The 19,898-nt window shown below is 36.4% G+C and overlaps 1 protein-coding gene across 8 annotated transcripts in view; it reads left to right on the forward strand.

Annotated features, from left to right (window-relative positions):
• Positions 1 to 14,424, forward strand: part of LOC126922566 (neuropeptide CCHamide-1 receptor-like) — a 189,286-nt gene extending 174,862 nt beyond the window's left edge. For 6 of the 8 annotated variants that reach the window (XM_050735287.1, XM_050735283.1, XM_050735286.1 and 3 more), the window contains 6 exons: positions 8,029 to 8,506; positions 9,491 to 9,683; positions 10,359 to 10,492; positions 10,715 to 10,888; positions 11,847 to 12,097; positions 13,224 to 14,424. In XM_050735287.1, coding sequence (XP_050591244.1) covers positions 8,183 to 8,506; positions 9,491 to 9,683; positions 10,359 to 10,492; positions 10,715 to 10,888; positions 11,847 to 12,097; positions 13,224 to 13,539 — 1,392 coding nt within the window. In that variant the 5' untranslated portion in view covers positions 8,029 to 8,182 and the 3' untranslated portion in view covers positions 13,540 to 14,424. Of the gene's footprint in view, positions 1 to 4,676; positions 4,835 to 8,028; positions 8,507 to 9,490; positions 9,684 to 10,358; positions 10,493 to 10,714; positions 10,889 to 11,846; positions 12,098 to 13,223 lie in introns of all 8 variants that reach the window. The other 2 variants (XM_050735284.1, XM_050735280.1) reach the window with 1 other exon arrangement.
• Positions 14,425 to 19,898: the final 5,474 nt, after the last annotated feature.

Consider the following 19,898-nt stretch of genomic DNA (forward strand, 5'->3'; position numbering starts at 1 on the left):
AACTTCCTCGGATGTAGAGATGGCGTTTTTAATTTACCCCCGTCACGATGCTAAACCGTAAACTCATTTCGCTCGCGTTTCCCTCGTCCATTGTTAAAGGTACGTAAATACCACTGTAATAAGAAATTTAATTCAATATGCCATTCCCCCACACGTTTCATTATGTTTCGAGCTTTCCATTTTCGCTTAAAGATTCTACAATGTCAATGATGTCCATCAAATTTTGATAAACTGGTTGAGAAAATGAGACGTTTAAAATTAATTTATCAACGATAGAAATGATATTTGCTGAGGGATAACCAGACAGAATTATTGGGGCGGCTTATTCGATTTCTCGAAAAACATACTGCCAAGATGTTTCTATATATATTACATATTACATACTAGTTCGTTGTCCGACGAATACAAAGAAAAAGTCGAGCAAACCTAACTAATCCTTCTACTCGTTATGGTGTAGCACAGTCAAGCTCGTAAGAGGGGTTAAGAAGCTTAGGTTAGTTCAACTTTAAGCCTATCGACATATTTCCTCAAACCAAATTGTTTTTTTTAACGGCATGGTATCTCCGTGTCTTTTGTGATTCTTTCGAGAAGATATCATCGTCTTACTGGGATTAAATTTGTTTAACGTCCTCGGAACTCCATTTTATCATCTACCTTTACAGTGAACGCGTCAATCGAGAAAGGATTGATGGATTGAAAAAATTGCACTTGCGTGCGATGAATGGCGTTGACGCTTGACGGCCAAATATCGTGATATTTTTCAGTTTAAAAGGACCAACATCTTTCTCAATTTCCCGTAAACCTCTCTTTTTTCATTATAATATTCAAAATATTCGGACGTTGTGTTGTCACGAATTACTCAACATTTTTATCCTTAAATATATGATCTTTTAAGGTACATATAAAACGTCTGTGTCAACGATTTTGTGCCATAAAATCATAGAGAAATAGTTTTACAGGCCAGTCTCGTTTTTCTTTACTCGCGATTAAAAAAAGAAGCTACAGTCGTTTGAATAAAAATTATTTTATATTACAATTTTGAATTACGTATCCGAGAGATATAAATAGGTTACCTGATGACAAATTGAAACAATTGTATTCGAAATCCGAGAATTTCCGGAGTTTTTCTTCAATCAAGCTCCAAATAAGCGAATTAAAATATAGAATATTAAAACCAGCTGTGCCACCGTAATTATAATCAGTCCGGTCAAAGAAGCACCATTCATTCGACAGAATTATTAAGCTCCGGAAAAACTTGCACGATCACAGTTCTCTCAGATGATGACGGAAGAATTCAATTTGTTAAATTTGATACACACTGTAATCATTTTACCCATTTATTACAATTATCCTAATACGATGAATAACAAGAGATCAGAATTCAGGGGACTAGTTCAAAGGATAGGTTCCAGTACAATGGATATCGGCGAAGCTGGACGAGATTAGTAGTAGAAACCGATATTAGTCAGACGGAAGACAAAAGCGCTGACAGTGCCGTTTAGCAATGAAACAGAGGATTCTTTGTACCCAAGGGAGAGTGGACACTCGAAGACTGTAAATACTCGAAGACTGGATTACCTTCTCCTTTTCTTTCTTATACTGCAATTTCATAGAAACCGAGTCTGTAAAATAATCTCGGTTCTCCCATGCTGCTCTTATCTTCATATATCCTGTCGACCACAGATAGGAAATTTTGTTGCACACGCATATCGTCCGACTATAAAGATAGGTAATACAGTGGAATCTCACTTGTCCGAGTAGGGACCATGGGATTTCGGATAATCGAGCAGTTCCAATGAAAAAGGTTCACCAGCTAATCCTCTCTATTTCTTTTTATTAGTTTGGGTAATAGGAACTGTCCACCTTGCACGATTGAACTAATGATACTTTACAAGTGATCGATAATAATAAATTATAATTTTAAATGTAAATTTTGGAAATTGCATGTTATGCAATTATCTTATATCGCGTAAAACTGTGAAATTGTAAAAAATACATGTACAATTTGCAGCTTGTCAATTGGCTAATAGCATTAGGTTGCTAAATTATTCTGTATGGAAGAAAATTGCTTCCGCATCGCGTTCTTCCGCATCTTATTTACTTTTATTCTACTCGACAAGAACAATAATGCGGCGAGCAATAAACTCGATTGTGAATAAGTCTTCAAAATGAAGTCTCTTTTAATCGAATATTGATTGAAAAGTGTAATCTTCTCTGATGATTTGGAATTATACAGTCGCTGGAAAAATAAGACTATTTCTTTTCTGTTTCATCTCTATTCATGTTTCCAATCTCCATGGTTACTGACCGTTTACTTCGCGCGTTTACACTTAATATAATATTTAAAACAGTACTATTTTTAACTATTTTAACAGGAAGAAAGGAATCAAGGATTTTACTAATCGATTTGACCGGTTGTCCGCAACTAGCAATTATTTACAAATTTAGCAAGTGCAAATGAAACGAATAACGTTGCTTCGATTCGACCATGTGTCCGATGCATGATTATTTTGCCAACGCCCCAATTAGTAGCCCCCATGCGATTTCACGATTCTTCTTCTACGAAATCGAAATCGATCATCGGAAGTCGTTAAAACGTTGCTAATCTTGTGCGGTTCTTGATAGGAAATCCGAGTTTTTTCTCGCAATCTGCTCTCATCCATACCAACCACGTGTAATCCAATTCAATTTTCATAACTCGCGTCTTTGAAATAATTTTACAACTCACGGGTATTGTATCTGGTATAAAAGAACCACGTAATAACAAAACCTCTGCGAAATAACAATGTATTGTTACATCGGCGGGACGCACGTGCATCGTTTCGCTGGTATTGGAAAGAATCGTAGTTTGATTATTTCATTTGTGCCTGTATGGAGAACCACGAAACGAAGTAGAGCGGTGCAATGCAACGTTTTCAGAATTTTCCGCCGCAGTAATTAATCGATTTTCACCGGGTTTTATTAAAACTTGTTAGGTAACATGCGTGGTACCGTGCAACGCATTCTACACGTGCCTTTTTAAATGATACACGAGCAATTAATTATCAAAATATCCAGGAAATGTGGTGCTGTGAAGATTTCCATGGAAATTAACTTGCGTACAGGTGATACCGGGAAGATTGAAAATATCAATTCGACGAATTAATACCAACGATGTAAATTATTTTCCCAATCGAGTTCTATCTTTGCTTATTTAATTGAAAGTTAACTCGTGTGCTTCATGACGATCGTGATAATTCTAAATCCACAACTTTTCCGTTCTTCTGTGTGTAAGGATTCGAATATTCCATCATTCGACAAAAATGAATTCTGCTCTGTTATTTTGAGGGCTCTTCGCCCAAACTATATTTCTCTATTATTAGAAAATTTATCGAAAGTGAGAGAGGAATTATTATCAATAAGCGCGCCCCCGTTTCAATATACTATAATAATTTTTCCATATAGTTGAAAGTTCTTTTTTCTCGGTTGAAGCTAAAATAAAATTCAATTATCCAAAATTTAAACCGTAACAAAGTTAAATTGCAATGTAGAAAAAGCTCGAAAAATAAAAATTCTCTATTAGTTCCTCTTCTAAAACAAATAGGCGCGATTGTATTAATCGATAAAGCGAAATTTTTATGCCCCGGGGAATGACGTCGCAACGCCAACCGACTTGAAAATCGATAGTCGAAGCTTAATGACGCCAATGATATTCCACCAACGTACGTAGCACGTTCCACGAAACTTCCTAGTTCAATTTACGCACGAAAAAGACTGCTATATTCTCGAACGAACGAAATCGATATTTCCAAGCGTGAATCACATCAACCAGAGAAACTGTATCTATGCAGAATTTTATTAACTGCAGCCGTGAGTTGAAAGATAGAGAGAAAGAGAAAGAAAGAAAAAGAGAAAGGAAGAGATTGTCCAGAAGTATTTTACCCGTTTTAAATTGTAATTTCCATTCACGTTGCTAGATTGAACAACAGGCTTTTAGTAACAGCTGCCATGGACGCTAGTAAATTGATTAAACGAACGTTTTCTTCACGCATTCCCGTACCTTCATATTCCTGGAGTTTCATCTCGTTATTTTTAATGCGAATACTTACAGCTCGCCAGATTGTCGAATACTTAACCATCGAATAACGATCGTAATTTATTTTTCCACGTAAAAGTGGCTTGGAAAAAATATTCTTTGTCCTCGTTATTGTTGTTTTCTACTATATTACATTCTTAAAGTTTTGAAATTCCACTCAAAACGTACACGAAACTTTTTTCGAAATTAGCAGGTTCTGTTCTTTATGCAATCATATTTCGTCAGTGTTTACGATGTACTTTTGCCAAAATTACGAGACGCTAAGTGGTCTCTCCGCTTTATTATGTATTAATTCATGAAAAATGTGGACACGCGTTATACACAAGCTTTAGATAGCCAGGCCACTGTATATATCCTGTTTAATCCTATCACGGCCGCTATCGCACTTAGCCTCATTTAATGATCCTAAATGTCTTGGGCTTCGATTTACGAGGTGCTAGCTCTGTCTTGTCGCGTATGGATCCGGTCGTCGTAACGGGTCATCATCGGGAATAAATACCATTGTAACGTGATATCCAATCTGGCCAGCTTGTGATTGAAACCGTGTTATAAAAGGGTTTATAGTCAACCGGCTTTTATTAAATTATTTTTCCTTTTCCAGACGCGTCTCGTCAAATTCGTTTGGCCAAACTGTATCTCGCTTCAAGGTTCACGCGTATACGTACACCACGAATAAAAATATAGAGCGATCATAAAATGAGCCAGAGCTGAGATTTACACGTTTCGATTGCACGTTTCCTTGCAGATGTAAGGATTTTGGTAAGTGTTTTTTTAGAATGCGAGCAATATGAATTCGCAAAGAATGATATCACGATGAATTGGAAAAATACTAGAAACATACAAGAATGTTAGGTGTATTTTGAAAAACAGTTGACGAAAAACAGGTGGGAATTTTCGTGAGTCTATCTATTAAATTGTTTTCTAATGAAGAACGAATTTCATTCGAGACAAATTTTTATATTGTCTGTGCGTAACACATTATCGTAAATTGTGACTATACCGATAAGAGTCACTTTCGAAAGCTTTGATTTAGCATTCCGTTGATACACTGTTTGACTGCTGTTCCACACGGTTGAAGGTTCTTCCATCTTCGAATGAGATTTCGCGTCAACCGGGAAAGATAGCGGCGTTCGAGCGAATCCCAGCGTGAAATTGTTGGATGATTAAAGTGGCCGGAGATCGGTTTACCGGCTCTCTGTCGAATTAAACGAGACACTTCGAGTTTAAGGGATGATTCAAAGTTTGAACAGTTTCATTACACCTTGTGTTCATCCGTTCTGAATATCTCGAGTGGGTAAAATAGTAGATAAGTGAATTCAATCGACAAAAGTTCAGTTAGTCGGATATTAAATAAAACTTCCTTCCAACAAATAGAGTCCAAGTGAATGAAATCCTGCTTCTACTTCTGCAGTTCTACTTCTGTTCCCAAAATTCTATTTCCAAAAAGTTTATTTATTTAAAAACAGAATAATATTTTCGAGTAATTTCTATATTTCTATATTTCTAAATTATGACACGTCGTTGAACCACTGGCGATGATATAAATTTTTAAAATCTGGGGCAGACTCTTACGTACGGCCTTAATTGTAGTTAGATCAATTAGTGACCTTGCTTAACGCTTTACGACCCTACTGAATTGTATTTCACCTACTACACTTATCGTAAATTGTCTCAAAGCTGAATGACGTCAGATTAATTGGCCCCCAACGACATGTTTTTTTGGAAAAAGGTACATTATTGCCAACGTACACATTGCTAAGGCGATAAAATCGGGAGAGAAATTTCGAGAATGTAACGAGTCAACAATGGCTACCTTGGAACGATATCAATTGCGCTCGAGAGGCGATGAATCGTAAATTCGCGTGAACTATCCTTTACAGGCATAAATTTGCTTAAATTCCTTTGCCAAAGAATTGTGTACATGTTCGTGTGTAAACACGAGTTTGCATTGTCTTTCGTGGATCGAGGGACGCCAATAATCAAGTATGCTTTTACTATTATGCAGCTCACAAAAGACCCTTGCCTATAGTGCCTGAAATACTCGAGTGTATTCCTTTTTCCACGACATTCGCGAGAATGCGCTCGCCTGGATTTATGTCGGCGCCTACTTGATTAAATTAACCGCATAAAATGCTCGCACATTTCCTTTGAATATCCTTCAATTGTGTTACATCCTTTAGGACATTTTCGTTCCAACCATTATTTTTATTGCCATGAAATTGGTTAAATATCTTAAGGTGAGATTGTCTCGTGTAACAACAACAAGAGTAGTGATTATTATGAATTTTCTTTTTAATCTAACTATCGGTTACGCGGTAAATACTAGACCTTTTTAAGATATAAATAGATAGTTTTGAAGTACAGATGTAATTTGTTTGCTTTATTTTTAATTTAATTTAATGATAATTATTTTTCGGGTCATTATTATTTCCTTCCTCTACGTTAAGGCTGTCTCTAAATAGTCGTCTTTGTCCGGATAATCCTCTCTAAATTCCTATAATCTTGGTGCTTTTGCAACACTAAACTCAAAGGAAACATAGCGACACATCTACTATCGATGCCATTAACAACCAAAGTTTCACTCAAGCTCCTCCTACTCATATTTTCTACGATACTGTACCTATTCGCGTAGGAATTTAGTAACGCACAATTGATACTGTTTTCTACGGAATTAAGAAATTTCAAGGTTCTCTTCTCTGATGAAATTTCCACATTGACTTTGTTAAGGATTATGATGGAATGAAACATTTGGTCAAAGCGAAGAGAAGTATCGTTAGCTGGAAACTCTGCTATCGGAAGCGATACCGGTGGAATTATAAGCATCAAAGCCACTCATTACGGTGGAATTATGCAGGCACGATAGAAAAAGGTATTACCACGAAAATCCACGTGTTCGGTTAACGAGGTCACCCAGCACCGCCGTTAACGTTTTTCACACGGCAGAAATGCACTCCTTTATATTCTCTTTCTTTCCGTGAATCGTGAATTTTTATTGATGGCGGTTTTATATAGCGTACATGAAGGTATAAGCAGCGAAAATCTCATTAGATCGCTGTTGGTCCATAGTATCCAAGTCGTTTCAAGTTGCTTGTTAAAGTGCGCGCAAGAATGTCGTCATCTCTTTGTTATCCTCTTATACATATACCGTTAGCTCAGCTTGAAAATAGATAAAAATCCATAATTGTTATAAAACTCCGTAAGTGCAATAATTCAAGTTTCGATAATTCTAATTAAATTTTGCCTATTCTCGGTTACTCGACTTTCCACATGTTCCATGTTCTGAAATATGCAAATATTCGAACATGTCTTGGTTCCGAGCTATTCTGATTGAATTTTATTGAACTGAACGGTGTTCTACCGTAACTGATTCGCAGAGATGCGTCTCTTTCAAAATTCTCCATCCATGACTATCCGAGAGATTCGCGTACTTTCGGATGAGGCATTATCTCCATATAAACAGCGAGCGAACTTCAAATTGCCTTAGACCGCGGATCTTTATGCAAATTCATGTTTTGATGGACAGGATCAACGAATACGTAATCTAAATTGAGATTTGTTTCCCTTTGCAAATATTGCAACGGCTGCTTTACTACCACGTATTTGAGTATCATTGAGTTCATCCCCGTTAACAAATAGAATAAATCAATAAACTATTGTGAAAGGCAGCATTATTCTCTCGTATCAATGGAATGTCGAATGCAATACAAATAAATGCAGATAACATTTCCTTAACATATACGTAAAATTCATCTTCCTTATCCTGCTCCCATAGCATTTCCTTAGAAGAGGCACTTTAGCTCTCAGCCATTCCGAAAAACACGTATTTCCAGCGTGCAATTTCCTTGGAACCAGACGTTTCCATGCCCACGGGGATCATTTCCCCATTTACCTCCGTGTTCCGCTCTATTTGCAGAGAAACTTTCACTAACGCGAACTTCTTTTACAATTTCCAGGGCACAAAGATTTGAGAAAGGAAGCTGAGCTGAAGCGTTTGCGGCTGTTGGCCAGTGAAGACCACGATTAAGATGTGAACCACGACGATTCGTTTCCGCAACATACGGGACCACACTGTCTTTGTCCAAAGGAAGAACGAAATCGAACGTGTTCATGGCTTGGACTACGGTTTCCCCGTTTTTGCTCTTATCTTCGACCTCATGGACTACACCGTCCATCTCGAACGTCCTCAAGGACACTTTTGGGGTCGCTTCAACCACACATTACACGAACATCGAAAAGCAAATAAACACGGAAGTAAAGTACACGCCGTATGAAGATCGGCCGGAAACATACTTCGTGCCAATCGTGTTCCTGCTGATTCTTGTGATCGGACTTACAGGAAATGGTGTGCTCGCGCTCACCATACTGCGCCACAGTAACATGAGGAACGTTCCCAACATTTATGTCTTTTCGTTGGCGCTCGGAGATCTCTTGGCACGTGTTTATTCTTATTCTAGATTTATTATCGATGTTTTACCATCCCTAAAATTCTCTGCTCGTAAAAACGATCAGTCCCTTTTCTTTACGATGAGATTTCTCCCTTCGATGTGCATTCGGATATTTCCCTTCCCCGAGACATAGTTTCCTAAAAGGTTCAACTCTTAAATTGTCTTCGCGCGATCGTTGTTTCTCAAACTATATGTGCGTTCAGAGTAAGAAAATGTTCATAATGTTTGAGTCAGAAAAATGTTCGAATACAGTGACGGGTAAAACTTTTCTTATTGACTTGCGCAATTCGCAAATTTAATTACAGACAATATTTAAGCGATGTACGCTTGAAAACAGACTATTCAAACCTTCCTTTGTAGCAAATATCGTGTATATTGACAGATCGACGATCATAGTTCTCTACGAGCATATAGCTTTCAGCCATCAAAAATTCAAAAGGAAAATGTTCGATGTTATTGTTCTCAGTTGTAATTATCACACTGTTTTATCGCTTATTAGATTAATTCTCATATAATAAATATCTCCTCGTTGACTCAGATTACTCTACCATAGGATTATTTGAATTAATTTCTCGTTTTTGATCTTTTTTTTACTCGATCTAAAGCGTATGATATTTTCTCATTCTTTCATTAACATAACAAAGATTAATAGTACATCATAATAGACAACGAGTCTACTCTATTATTCTATGCAAAATTCAAGATTCAATTTTAGAATGTTTGATTGATTCAACTAAGTTAGCTAACCTTGTTATTATAGACAGTTCTCGTTAAGCTGAGATTCCTTTTCTCCTTCAAATGTTTTCTGTTTACATTTCAAAGAAAGAGAGACTTATCGGTGCACAATGAAGAGTCTCAATGAATTCTTTCCTTAGTCATTCGAAATTTTATTTAGCTTGGAGACTATTGTTCGAATAAAAACGTCATTGACGATTCTTTTCTGAGACAATGATTCGATATTGCGCTGCAGGTGATTCTTACGTGCGTACCATTCACTTTCACCGTATATATCGTGGATTCTTGGCCTTTTGGACTCGTGCTCTGCAAGATTTCCGAGTGCGCCAAGGATATCTCCATCGGAGTCTCCGTCTTCACTTTAACGGCACTATCCGCGGACAGATTCTTCGCTATCGTCGATCCGATGAGAAAGCTCCACGCCTCGGGTACGAGCTTCGATTTCCCATTTTCCCGTCATTCTGAAATAGAAATCTTCGCAATGAAAAGCAAGAGCACGGAAAACGTTCGAAAGCTTAAGCGGCTATTCTACCTATTCTACTATGATATAATAATATTCATCAGAAGACATTTGTAAATGTCACCGAAACACGAACAAATACATATACAAAATATCCAAGGAAAATATTGTACAATTTCTATGTACGAAAGCATGAAAGAACAGCTAAAAAATATTAAAATACGTCAAGATTAAAAATACTTCATGTAGGAATAACAATTTTTCGCCATCTCCTTCGTTTAATTCAATTCAAATAATAAATGTACAAACGTATAAAAATAATGGAATACAGAAATAAGGGTAATCGAAGTTAAACAAAGTTTCATAGTCGATTTTGATAACACATATATTTTTTACAAGATCCTCTCGTACTGAAAACGTTTTCCGCATTTTACGCCGCAATTTAATATTCCGTGGGTGGATCTATGTGCGCACCACGGATACCAAAGGAATTTATATAAAGTGAAATACGCGAATTTCGTTTGCTCTTGGAAAGAAAGATATTCTATGGTATCTGCAGTGCGCCATGAAAAGAAATACTCGAGCGAATATGAATACAGATGTGATCGATGAAATCAGTCGTTTCCGACTTTTACTGTTCAAGGTACGGGAAGACGAGCAACGCGTTTCACGGTGATCGTCGCTTCCTTGATTTGGGTATTAGCCATTATATGCGCCATCCCGAGTTCCTTCTCCTACATCAGGGTTTTCAAAGTGAACGCCAACGTGACCTTTCAAGTGAGTTCGACTAGCATCCATAAGATAATTAATTTTATCGTTCGTGTTTCAACGATCGATCGACGAAACGTCTAACACGATTTTTCCTCATTTATTCCTTTCCAATTTCCCTTGCTTGGCATCAGACAACTGCTGTTCCACTGTATTGTCCAAATAATTTGCACCCATCTGATCGATTCGAGGGAAGGTTTTTATATTTGTTATATGGTGTTCAATTTAAAGGCCTGCTACCCGTACCCTGCAGAATTTGGACCGAATTACCCGAAAATGGTTTTGATCTGTCGGTTCTTCATATACTACGCTGTGCCGCTTGGTATTATTGCTTTCTTCTACATTCTTATGGCCAGACATCTGATTCACAGTACTAGGAATATTCCTGGCGAAATGCAGTGTCAGGTGAGTGGAAAAAAAAGTTTTAACGGTAGGCGATAAAAATGACTATCTTTTATGTTTGGAAATGAAAAGTCGAAGAGCTCATGATTAAACTGCAAAGAGACAAAAATTTGCAATGGTAGCTTTCGAGATGAACTCTTCGATTTACACAAAACGTTAAAATATACCATCTAATAAACAAAAATTTCTATAATCGTTTAACCAAAATGCAATAGGAAAGCTATAAAAAAAAAAAAAAAAAAAAGACAAATAGCCAGCAAACACGGGGATGTGATAGTGATCGAAGTTATCTTCTTTCAAATTTTTCATGTTCAACTGAGGACAAAAATATTCAAACATTCACCTCTCGAATTATTTCAGAGATAAGCAACACGCTTTAATTTACATACGCCATTCAGTACAACAGCTAGAAGTCTTATTAAACTCGATAAATATCAACTGGGCTGTGAACACAGGCCGAACTTCATTGATTCCTCTCGTGAATTTTCGCGTTTCACGAACTTGGAGCTTAATACGTAACCAGAGGACTCGTTTAAAGTTGCCAAGAAATATTTACTCGATCCAGTAAAGTTCTAGCAAAGTCCAGACGCAACGTTTTCGATTATGAAAAAAATTTATTCAACGAGGAAGAATATAAAAGAAGGGGGCGTATTCTTTAATAATATCGTACACGAATTTCAGAAGTATCACAATTCGAAACAATTAATTTCCATATTGAAAGAACGTTACGAGAAATTACAAAAATAACATTCCATCGAATAATATTAATAGGATAATTTTAATGAAATAAATTTCTTTCTTAGAGTATATTCTACTTGCTAAAATTATTTGTCTAATAAATAACGTCTCGTAAACTTCGAAATAATTTCTCGTACTTTCTGTGAAACTTTTTTGAGTTCCGTCACTTTTGACATACACGCGCAATATATTTTGTATCACTTTGATACTCGTTTGATTACAGCTAAAGCAGGTGAAAGCTCGTAAAAAGGTGGCGAAAATGGTGATGGCGTTCGTGATCGTTTTCGCAGTATGCTTCTTCCCGCAACACGTGTTTATGCTATGGTTTTACATCCACCCAACCGCCCAACAGGATTACAACACATTTTGGCATTATTTCCGGATTCTTAGCTTCTGCCTGGCATTTACCAATAGCTGCATTAATCCCATCGCATTGTATTGTGTGAGCAGCACGTTTAGAAAATATTTCGACAGGTATTTTCTGCATTGGCAAAAATATTATTCTACAATTTAAGAAATATACGATCGATCCATTTTTAGTTTCATAACGGTGCTTTATCAAAATGTACAAAAAATCAGTTCCCATTATTTCGAGTAATATTATCCTCGTTTCGCAAGGAATTATGCTTCTTTCGGTATAAAATATTGGAAAAGAAATCAGGAAAAAAAAATGTGACACCTGGCGCATGACTACGAACCGATCCAGTCTATTTCCATAAATTTTCAAGAATGGTCAATTAACAGGATAATCAATGACGTTTCGCGTCAGTTAATCACTATATGCAACCACAATTAATTCGTTACGTATTTTACGCTCCTCTTTAAAAATCAATCCCGGCTCAACTCGTGAAAAATTATAAAACGAATCGCTCGTTGTCATGAATATTTATTGCCGGATTGAGATATGGTTTCGGATATACTATCGGACTATCTCGTTTATAGCGATGCTCCGAACCTATCCAATTTTCGATTGAACGCTCAATCATATATATTTATCAAACCTATTTTTCCCAATTCGATGTGCCAATAATTTGATCAAAAGTTAACGATACATTAATAAACAAGAAACAGCACTTACTAACTTTTTATGAAACTATAGAAAATTGGATTTTATCTGAAATTATAAGAGATGGAAATTCCTCACAAAATTACGTGAAATTTTGTTTCCACGAATTTTTATGAAATTATATGAAATTCCGTTATTAATAATTTGTACGGAATTATATGAAACTGATATTTTATGAAATTTTCAGAGTATCAAATTAAATCATTAATTAAAAGACATAATAATAATTATCATAATAATTATTATAATAATTATTTCTATTATTTTTTAAATAAATGTTCAGAATTAAATAATGAAGGGAAAATAAGATAGAGATAGGGGTTTAGTTTTTAACAATAATTTGCATACTCTCATCTCTAAATATGGTCCAAAATTTATTACTCGAAAAACCCCTCATGAACGAATTAATACGATTTAACGAGCAAGCAGAAGTAGACGAGTATTTCGTCTTTTTCTTGTTAACTTTAAGGAGCTCACATTATTGTAGCCAACTAACAGACTAAAGTCGTTAAAGTGTAACAAATTTCGTTGCAGGTATCTGTTCTGTTGCGTGTCGAGAAGGATCCGCAGACGACGTCATTGTTCATCGGACTTGAGCTCGCGGGGACGAGGTAAAAGTTTCTCGTTGATAAGCTCCAAAAGATACGATTCTCGACGCGGTCAACGAAACACCATGCACATGTCCATCTTTGGAAACGACACCAAAACCAGTGGCCCCATCAAGGAACAGGAGACGACCATTAGTCTAACCGCGTGTCCTAACGGTATCGAGGATGGAGTGAAAAGCCAGCAAAATTCCACGACGGAGCAGTCGAACATTCGCGAATGTTCGTTAAGCTCCAAGGACTGAAAAATTTCGCGATTTTCCGGCAACCAATGATCACGCCCGCGTGTATTCTTTTCATTTGAAAAACACTATTCGTGTCGATGGTCCAATAACTCTTAGGCGAAGACCACATTCGAAAGATATATTAGGTCGGATTCCTCACGTTTCTCGGAAGAATAATTTTGAAATTCGGTACATTGTTAGGAATTCGATGTCGAGGCTAGCTCTTCATTTAGCTCTGGGATTGATCCATTAAGAAGCAATATTTCCTGTCGCCGTCGATCAATTTATTTATTGAATTTCCTTTTTTAATATTATGGCTTTGAAAGGGAACTCTGAGGATTTCCTTGATAGCTTTTTCGTTGTTATTTAGTGCATCTAGAAATACGAAACAAATGCTTGCAGTTCCTTTTTGCGATCATAAAATGAATTTTATGGAATTCAACGTTGATTCATAATGGGTTAAATCGACCAAACGGCCGTGACATCGTAAGTTCTCCAAAGGCTAAAAATCTTTGAATCTATCAAATTATTTCCTTCCTTTGAAGACTTCGTATTAAGATTTCATATTTCAGAGATCCTTTTAGTCACTAACTATAAGCGGCACGAGACCATCAAGAATGGACTTATCATATTTTTCTCCCGCGTTCTCAATGTCTTAAGCTTTAGCTTCAATTTCTGAAAGAGAGAGATAGAAGTAGCGATCGTCCATATCTAACGTTTCTGTCATTTCCTGTAAATTTTCGTCCAACATCTTGTCCCTCGAATGCATCTATATATGACGTCGAAACTATAGCGTTAGACAATTATTCTGTGAATTCGTGTGAAAATATGATTTGCAAGTACAAAGACTGCGACAGTTGTACGTTTAGAGAGCACCGATTTTATGAATAAAGTTCTGACAAGTAATCGTCGACGTTATTACCTAACCTTCGTCGTTTTTCTATTTTCCTTTCCAACGTTTACAAAGCGAGGTAAAATGGAACGAAATGAAAACGAAATAAAAGGTGATCGATCCATTAATTTGATTGGAAGACCCACGTATCCAACTTCATCCGATATCTCGTGCTTTCATCTCGTTTCATCGACAATTTGATATTTGATCTCGGACAGTACAGGACGATCGAGAAAATACTCGCGCGTTACTGTCGTTCCTGCACAAAGTGTCGTTTAAAACTCAATATAAATTCAACTTCAGGGCATTGGGGGCAGCAACGGGCATCGATTGCTCTCTGGACAGAAACGAATCGTTTTCTCGCAGGATTTGTCGTCGCTGTACGCTCGGCACAAGAATCGACTTCGAAAGTCGTAGAGACTTCTGACTTTCTGTGTCGTAATCACTTTCCCATTGCACAATCGTCTTGCAAGCGGAGAGAAATGTCCGACAGTGATGTATTCAAACGACTACGACGATGGCACACTTATGAATTCTTATATTAGATGGAGCAAGAGGTACAACACGCCCATTTCACTTTCCCTCTCGTTTCTTTGTTTCTTTCGTTATTTCTCGTTACACGTTCCCGATGCTTCGTCGTATTTAAAGAACGACAGGCTAATTTAACGGATCGACTTTGCCAATTCCTCTGTGTAGACTGGCCAGACTTCATCAACGTACTCTACGCATGTATCAGGAGAACGAGTATATGCATCGCGACGACAAAGGTCCGTAACCGAATCGGGCTAATTTCAATCTTCCGTTAATACGTAACTAGGTTAAAGACCGATCCAACCGTACTCATTACATTAGCGTAATCAGGCCATTGTTTGCACGATGCGACGGTAAATTACACCTCATGTCCTTTATTCGTGGCAGTTCTAGTTCTGAATTTTTGAGCAATATAGAATCTGCAAGAGGAACTACGATAAATGAATTGTTTCTTCAGGAAAAGTTTAGTAGTGAAAGCAGGATGAATGAATTCTGTCCTCGCGAAGAAGTTAAAAGCGGAAACACAATGAATGAACGAACTTTGCATTCATCGAAAATTCCCGAAGTATAGCTACAAGGGATAAACGTGATTTCTCTTCGTCGAATACTCTGAAGTGTTAATTTCTTTTTCTATAAAAATTAAAAGATTTTCGAGGAAAAATTTACGACAGATTTCAAAGATTATATTGCATTCGAAATTTTTATTACAGCTCAAAATCCCTTTATGTATCGTATACTGTTATCGAGGAAATAGCTATAAATTTATCAAATTAAGTAATAAAACGCATAATCCCAGAAATGTTACGCTACGGAAAAATCTCGGATTATGTAAATTGGAATTTAGCATATGGATCAGTACAAATATTATTAGCGACGAGAGCTTCGTTAACTAATGTTTTTATTATAAATATGATATATCTGATCTATTGATTGCGTCGTAAATTAATTTTCCTTCCGCTGTCGACCTTAGAATCGATAAAAGTACTTTTGCTTGGTGAAAAATTCGCTTCGCAAACCTAATATTAATTAAATTGTCGAAATATTCTATACTGTTCTAAAATTCTTTGTCTCTTGCGTTTCTACTTAGTAGATTTGTACGTCTTTAACGCGACAAAGTTATAAACGACATTAGTTATCTCGTGAGACATGCTCGAAATTGTCGATGAAAATTAAATTCTATGTCGCGCACGTAGTTTGGATTTCGCATCCGTGTGCAATATTTGCATTCATTCGGTGTTAAAGCCGAGGGAAATTCGTGTATCAGAGATGTTCCTTGCATCGAATCCTAGCAACGTGGCGTCCATTTCTACCGTTAATAAAGGGAAGCGTTGTGACTGTTTAATCTTCGAGCAGACAAACGATCTCGACAGAGAGCGAAGAGGTGAAAGCTGACGAGGAATTCTGCTGGAAATGCAGAGGTGAGACCGCAGACGCGGACGGCGATGCGGCCTCGTTCCCCCACATTCAAGATCTCTGTCCCGCTGACAGGAGAAGGATAGCTTTGCTGGTTAAGCAGTTAATTAAGTAAATTTCCTCTTCGGCCACTTTGTGTCGCCATACATCCGTAATTAATACAAGAAGGAGTGTTTCCATTCATTTTCATTATCATCCTCTTATATCCCAGCCACGACATTTACTTCTTTTCCAATTTTTGTTCAAGCTTCGCCCTTCAATTTCTTCGAATACTTTATTCCTCAATTTTTCATAAAACACGTTATGATACAGTCCAGGGAATTTTGGCAATTTTGGTAATTTTGATGTTTAATGGATACGAAGTAAGAGGCTTCGAGAATGTATTTTTTTATTTATTAAGACCAGTAAGAAGAATAAAATAAAAAAGCCAACAAAGTAAACCAACCTCAGTAAGAGGAATTAAGGAACTGATTTTGCGTAAAAAATTTTGTAATGAGATATAAAGTATATATACAGAATGAGTCACCTAAGTGTTTAAACTGAGATATTCTCGATACTGTTAATTATCTGGAAAAATGTTTCAGATAGAAGTCGAATGGTTTCTTGGTATCGATGAAGTTGTAGATTCTCAAGAGAAAATTATTAACTTACTTATGTCAACAAATGATTAGTTTAGTAGGTATTTTAACTTTTAGTTTGTAAAACTTGATGATAAACAAGGAAAGACGCGAGGAACTGCTATCGTATTTGGTTTTTTTGTCTTTCATTCTGTAAGTTTTACGAATTAAAGGTTAAAGTATTTAGTAAAAGAATAGTTGTTCGACATAAGTAGGTTTATAAGTTTCCATAGAAAATTTCCAGCTGCATCGATTAACGTGTTAAAGGATATATAATTCGATTAAAAAAAAACAAAGTTGATCTCCACATGACTTTTATGCACCCACCTACAAAGAAGCTAATAACATCCTCTTGAAGCCATTCAATCTTAATCTAAAACATTTTCCCATATAATTAATAGTATGGAAAATATTTCACCTTAAACTCTTAGGTATCTCTCGCTGTATATATATAAATATATTCTATATTATAACAAAAATCTGATTTATTGTAAATAGTAGATCCAAAATACCCTGTCGTTGATATTATGAATTAACACATTGAAATAAATTGGTATTTATTTTATTATTGGCTTAGTAGCCAACGTAGAACTAAAACCCATTAGAATCAGTGAACTACCAAGTTATTAATCTCACGGAATAGATAAAAGATGATGCTTGTGGGTATCTACAGAAACTGCAGAATTAATCTCAATTCCCTTCTCAGCCACTTTATATCGCCACGCATCCGCCATCAGTGAGGAAACCGACACGTTACCATTTATTTTGTCTCTTATATCTTAAGCCGCGAAATTTATTTCTGCTTCAGTTCTTGGTCGACCGATATTAGTTAACTCGTAGCTTAAATAAACATCGATTGCCGCGACGAATAAATCCTTATCGTAGGATCATTCAAACACTTTGTCACCCCGTTTTCATTTCTTCGTTTCTGTCGCGTTCATTTCGCTCTTTCATCGATCCTCAAGATATACAGTGCGAATAAATTACAGTGTGCGCGATTACTTCCTGCAGTTGGTAATACCGGTTGGACAGTAACGGAGAGATTTATCACGAGAACTGATTAGAGAGTCAGCGATGGCTATTAAAAGTTTGACCGTGTAATTCGTGTTGGACGTTCGAAGATAACCCTTGGGAACGATCGCGCACGCCGGACCTGCATCAATGATTAGTCGAGATTTTTCTGTGACAATCTGCGTACTACGAGTTGGATACTGAGATCTTAATTAAGATAATGACGATTATAGTGGCTCCGTTGCTTTTTGCTTGTAAAAACAAAAACTAGGAAGGTGGAGTTATCTGAGTCACCTAAGCTTCGATCTTTTAAAATTTAATCTCCAACTTTACACAGAATAATCAAGCTTATTGTTCGCTATGAATCACTATTAGTCCTTATAAATAGCGTTTGCAGTAACGAACAAATGAGAAAATATCGTGTACGCTTAGGTCTAACAGGAAAAAATATCAAAAAAAGAAAAAATATATATATATATATGAAAAATGATAAATATAGTTGTAAAAACTTCTTTCATTTCGATAAATATAATACATTTCACTGTTTTCTCACGAGCAAGTTTAATAGTCTGGTTCCAAATGTGAATCGTTCAACAATTGTTCGTAATCGGATTTGGCGAATTACAAGGCAAACTATTTATTTAAGTGGACTCGGATAGCCCTACCTTATTTGCCAAATAGCAATTATAGCAGCTACGTCGTGGAAATTCCGCCGTGCGTGAAAATAAAAGTTAGCAATTGAGAATTACGTAATTAACATGGGGCAAAATAAAGGGAGAGAATTTTACGAGAATGTAACATGCGATCTCGTAACTTCACACGATCGAGTTCTCTCTCGTCTGCCGCGGTAAAGTAAATCGATCAGAGTTGAGACGCATTTCACGCTCAAGTTACGCGTGTAAATTTTCGCAATTCCCTGCGGTGTTTCAATATTCCGCGAAAAATAGGTGAGTTTTTATACAGATGCACCAAAGAAATGCGCGATGCCAAGTCGGAGCTGACAGTGAGCGAATCCGAGAAGGAAGCAATGAGGCTGCAGTACAAGAAATCCCTTGACCGCCGCGAAACCGAGAAGGAGCAATTAGAATTCCAAGTAACGTCAATTATTCTTGAATTCCTGTTTCTACTGTCCCTTTACCTTTTCTTCCTTTTTCTCATTTTCGTCGTTTATTTTTTACTTATTTTGATATTACAAATTTATAATGACGTTTAATGATAAAGGAAAGAAGTTTAATCCCTTCATAATGTACTCGAGTGATGAAAAATTCAGGATGAACGACTCAGAAGACAATTGGAAAACTTTATGAAAAAGTCACCTATAAATTTATGGTAGATATATTCGTAGGGACCCTTGCCCTTTAGTTTTCGTGCGTCGCGAAAAGATATCTTAGGATTAGGGAGACAAATAAAGTAGTGGCCAGTTTATTGGAACAAAAATCATCGCATAAACTGAAGACATTTCTAACGAAAAAAAATAGTGAAACTCAACGAGTAGGTAGTTATATCTTAATCATAGCGAATGTCTTAGGATATGAAATTTCTAATACTATATGGTGAATTGAAAACCATAATGATATAAGTGAAAATACTGAGAATATGAATTTAAACACTTATTTAATTTCTTACAAGTATTCCTTCAGTTTCATACTTAATTAAGAAGCGAAGACACCGAGAATATGAATTTAATCACTTATTTCATCTCTTACAAGTATTCCTTCAGTTTCGTACTTAATTAAGAAGCGAAGATACCGAAGAATATGAATTTAATCACTTATTTCACTTCTTACAAGCATTCCTTCAGTTTCATACTTAATTAAGATATAATTTTACACTCTGCCGTGATACGTTAAAAGGTATAACGAACTTCTTATATTAATAATCGCGAAACATTATTCTATGAAAGATACGAACTCACT

The sequence above is a fragment of the Bombus affinis genome, chromosome 12 (genome assembly GCF_024516045.1).
Source record: "Bombus affinis isolate iyBomAffi1 chromosome 12, iyBomAffi1.2, whole genome shotgun sequence".
NCBI classification, from domain to species: Eukaryota; Metazoa; Arthropoda; class Insecta; order Hymenoptera; family Apidae; genus Bombus; species Bombus affinis.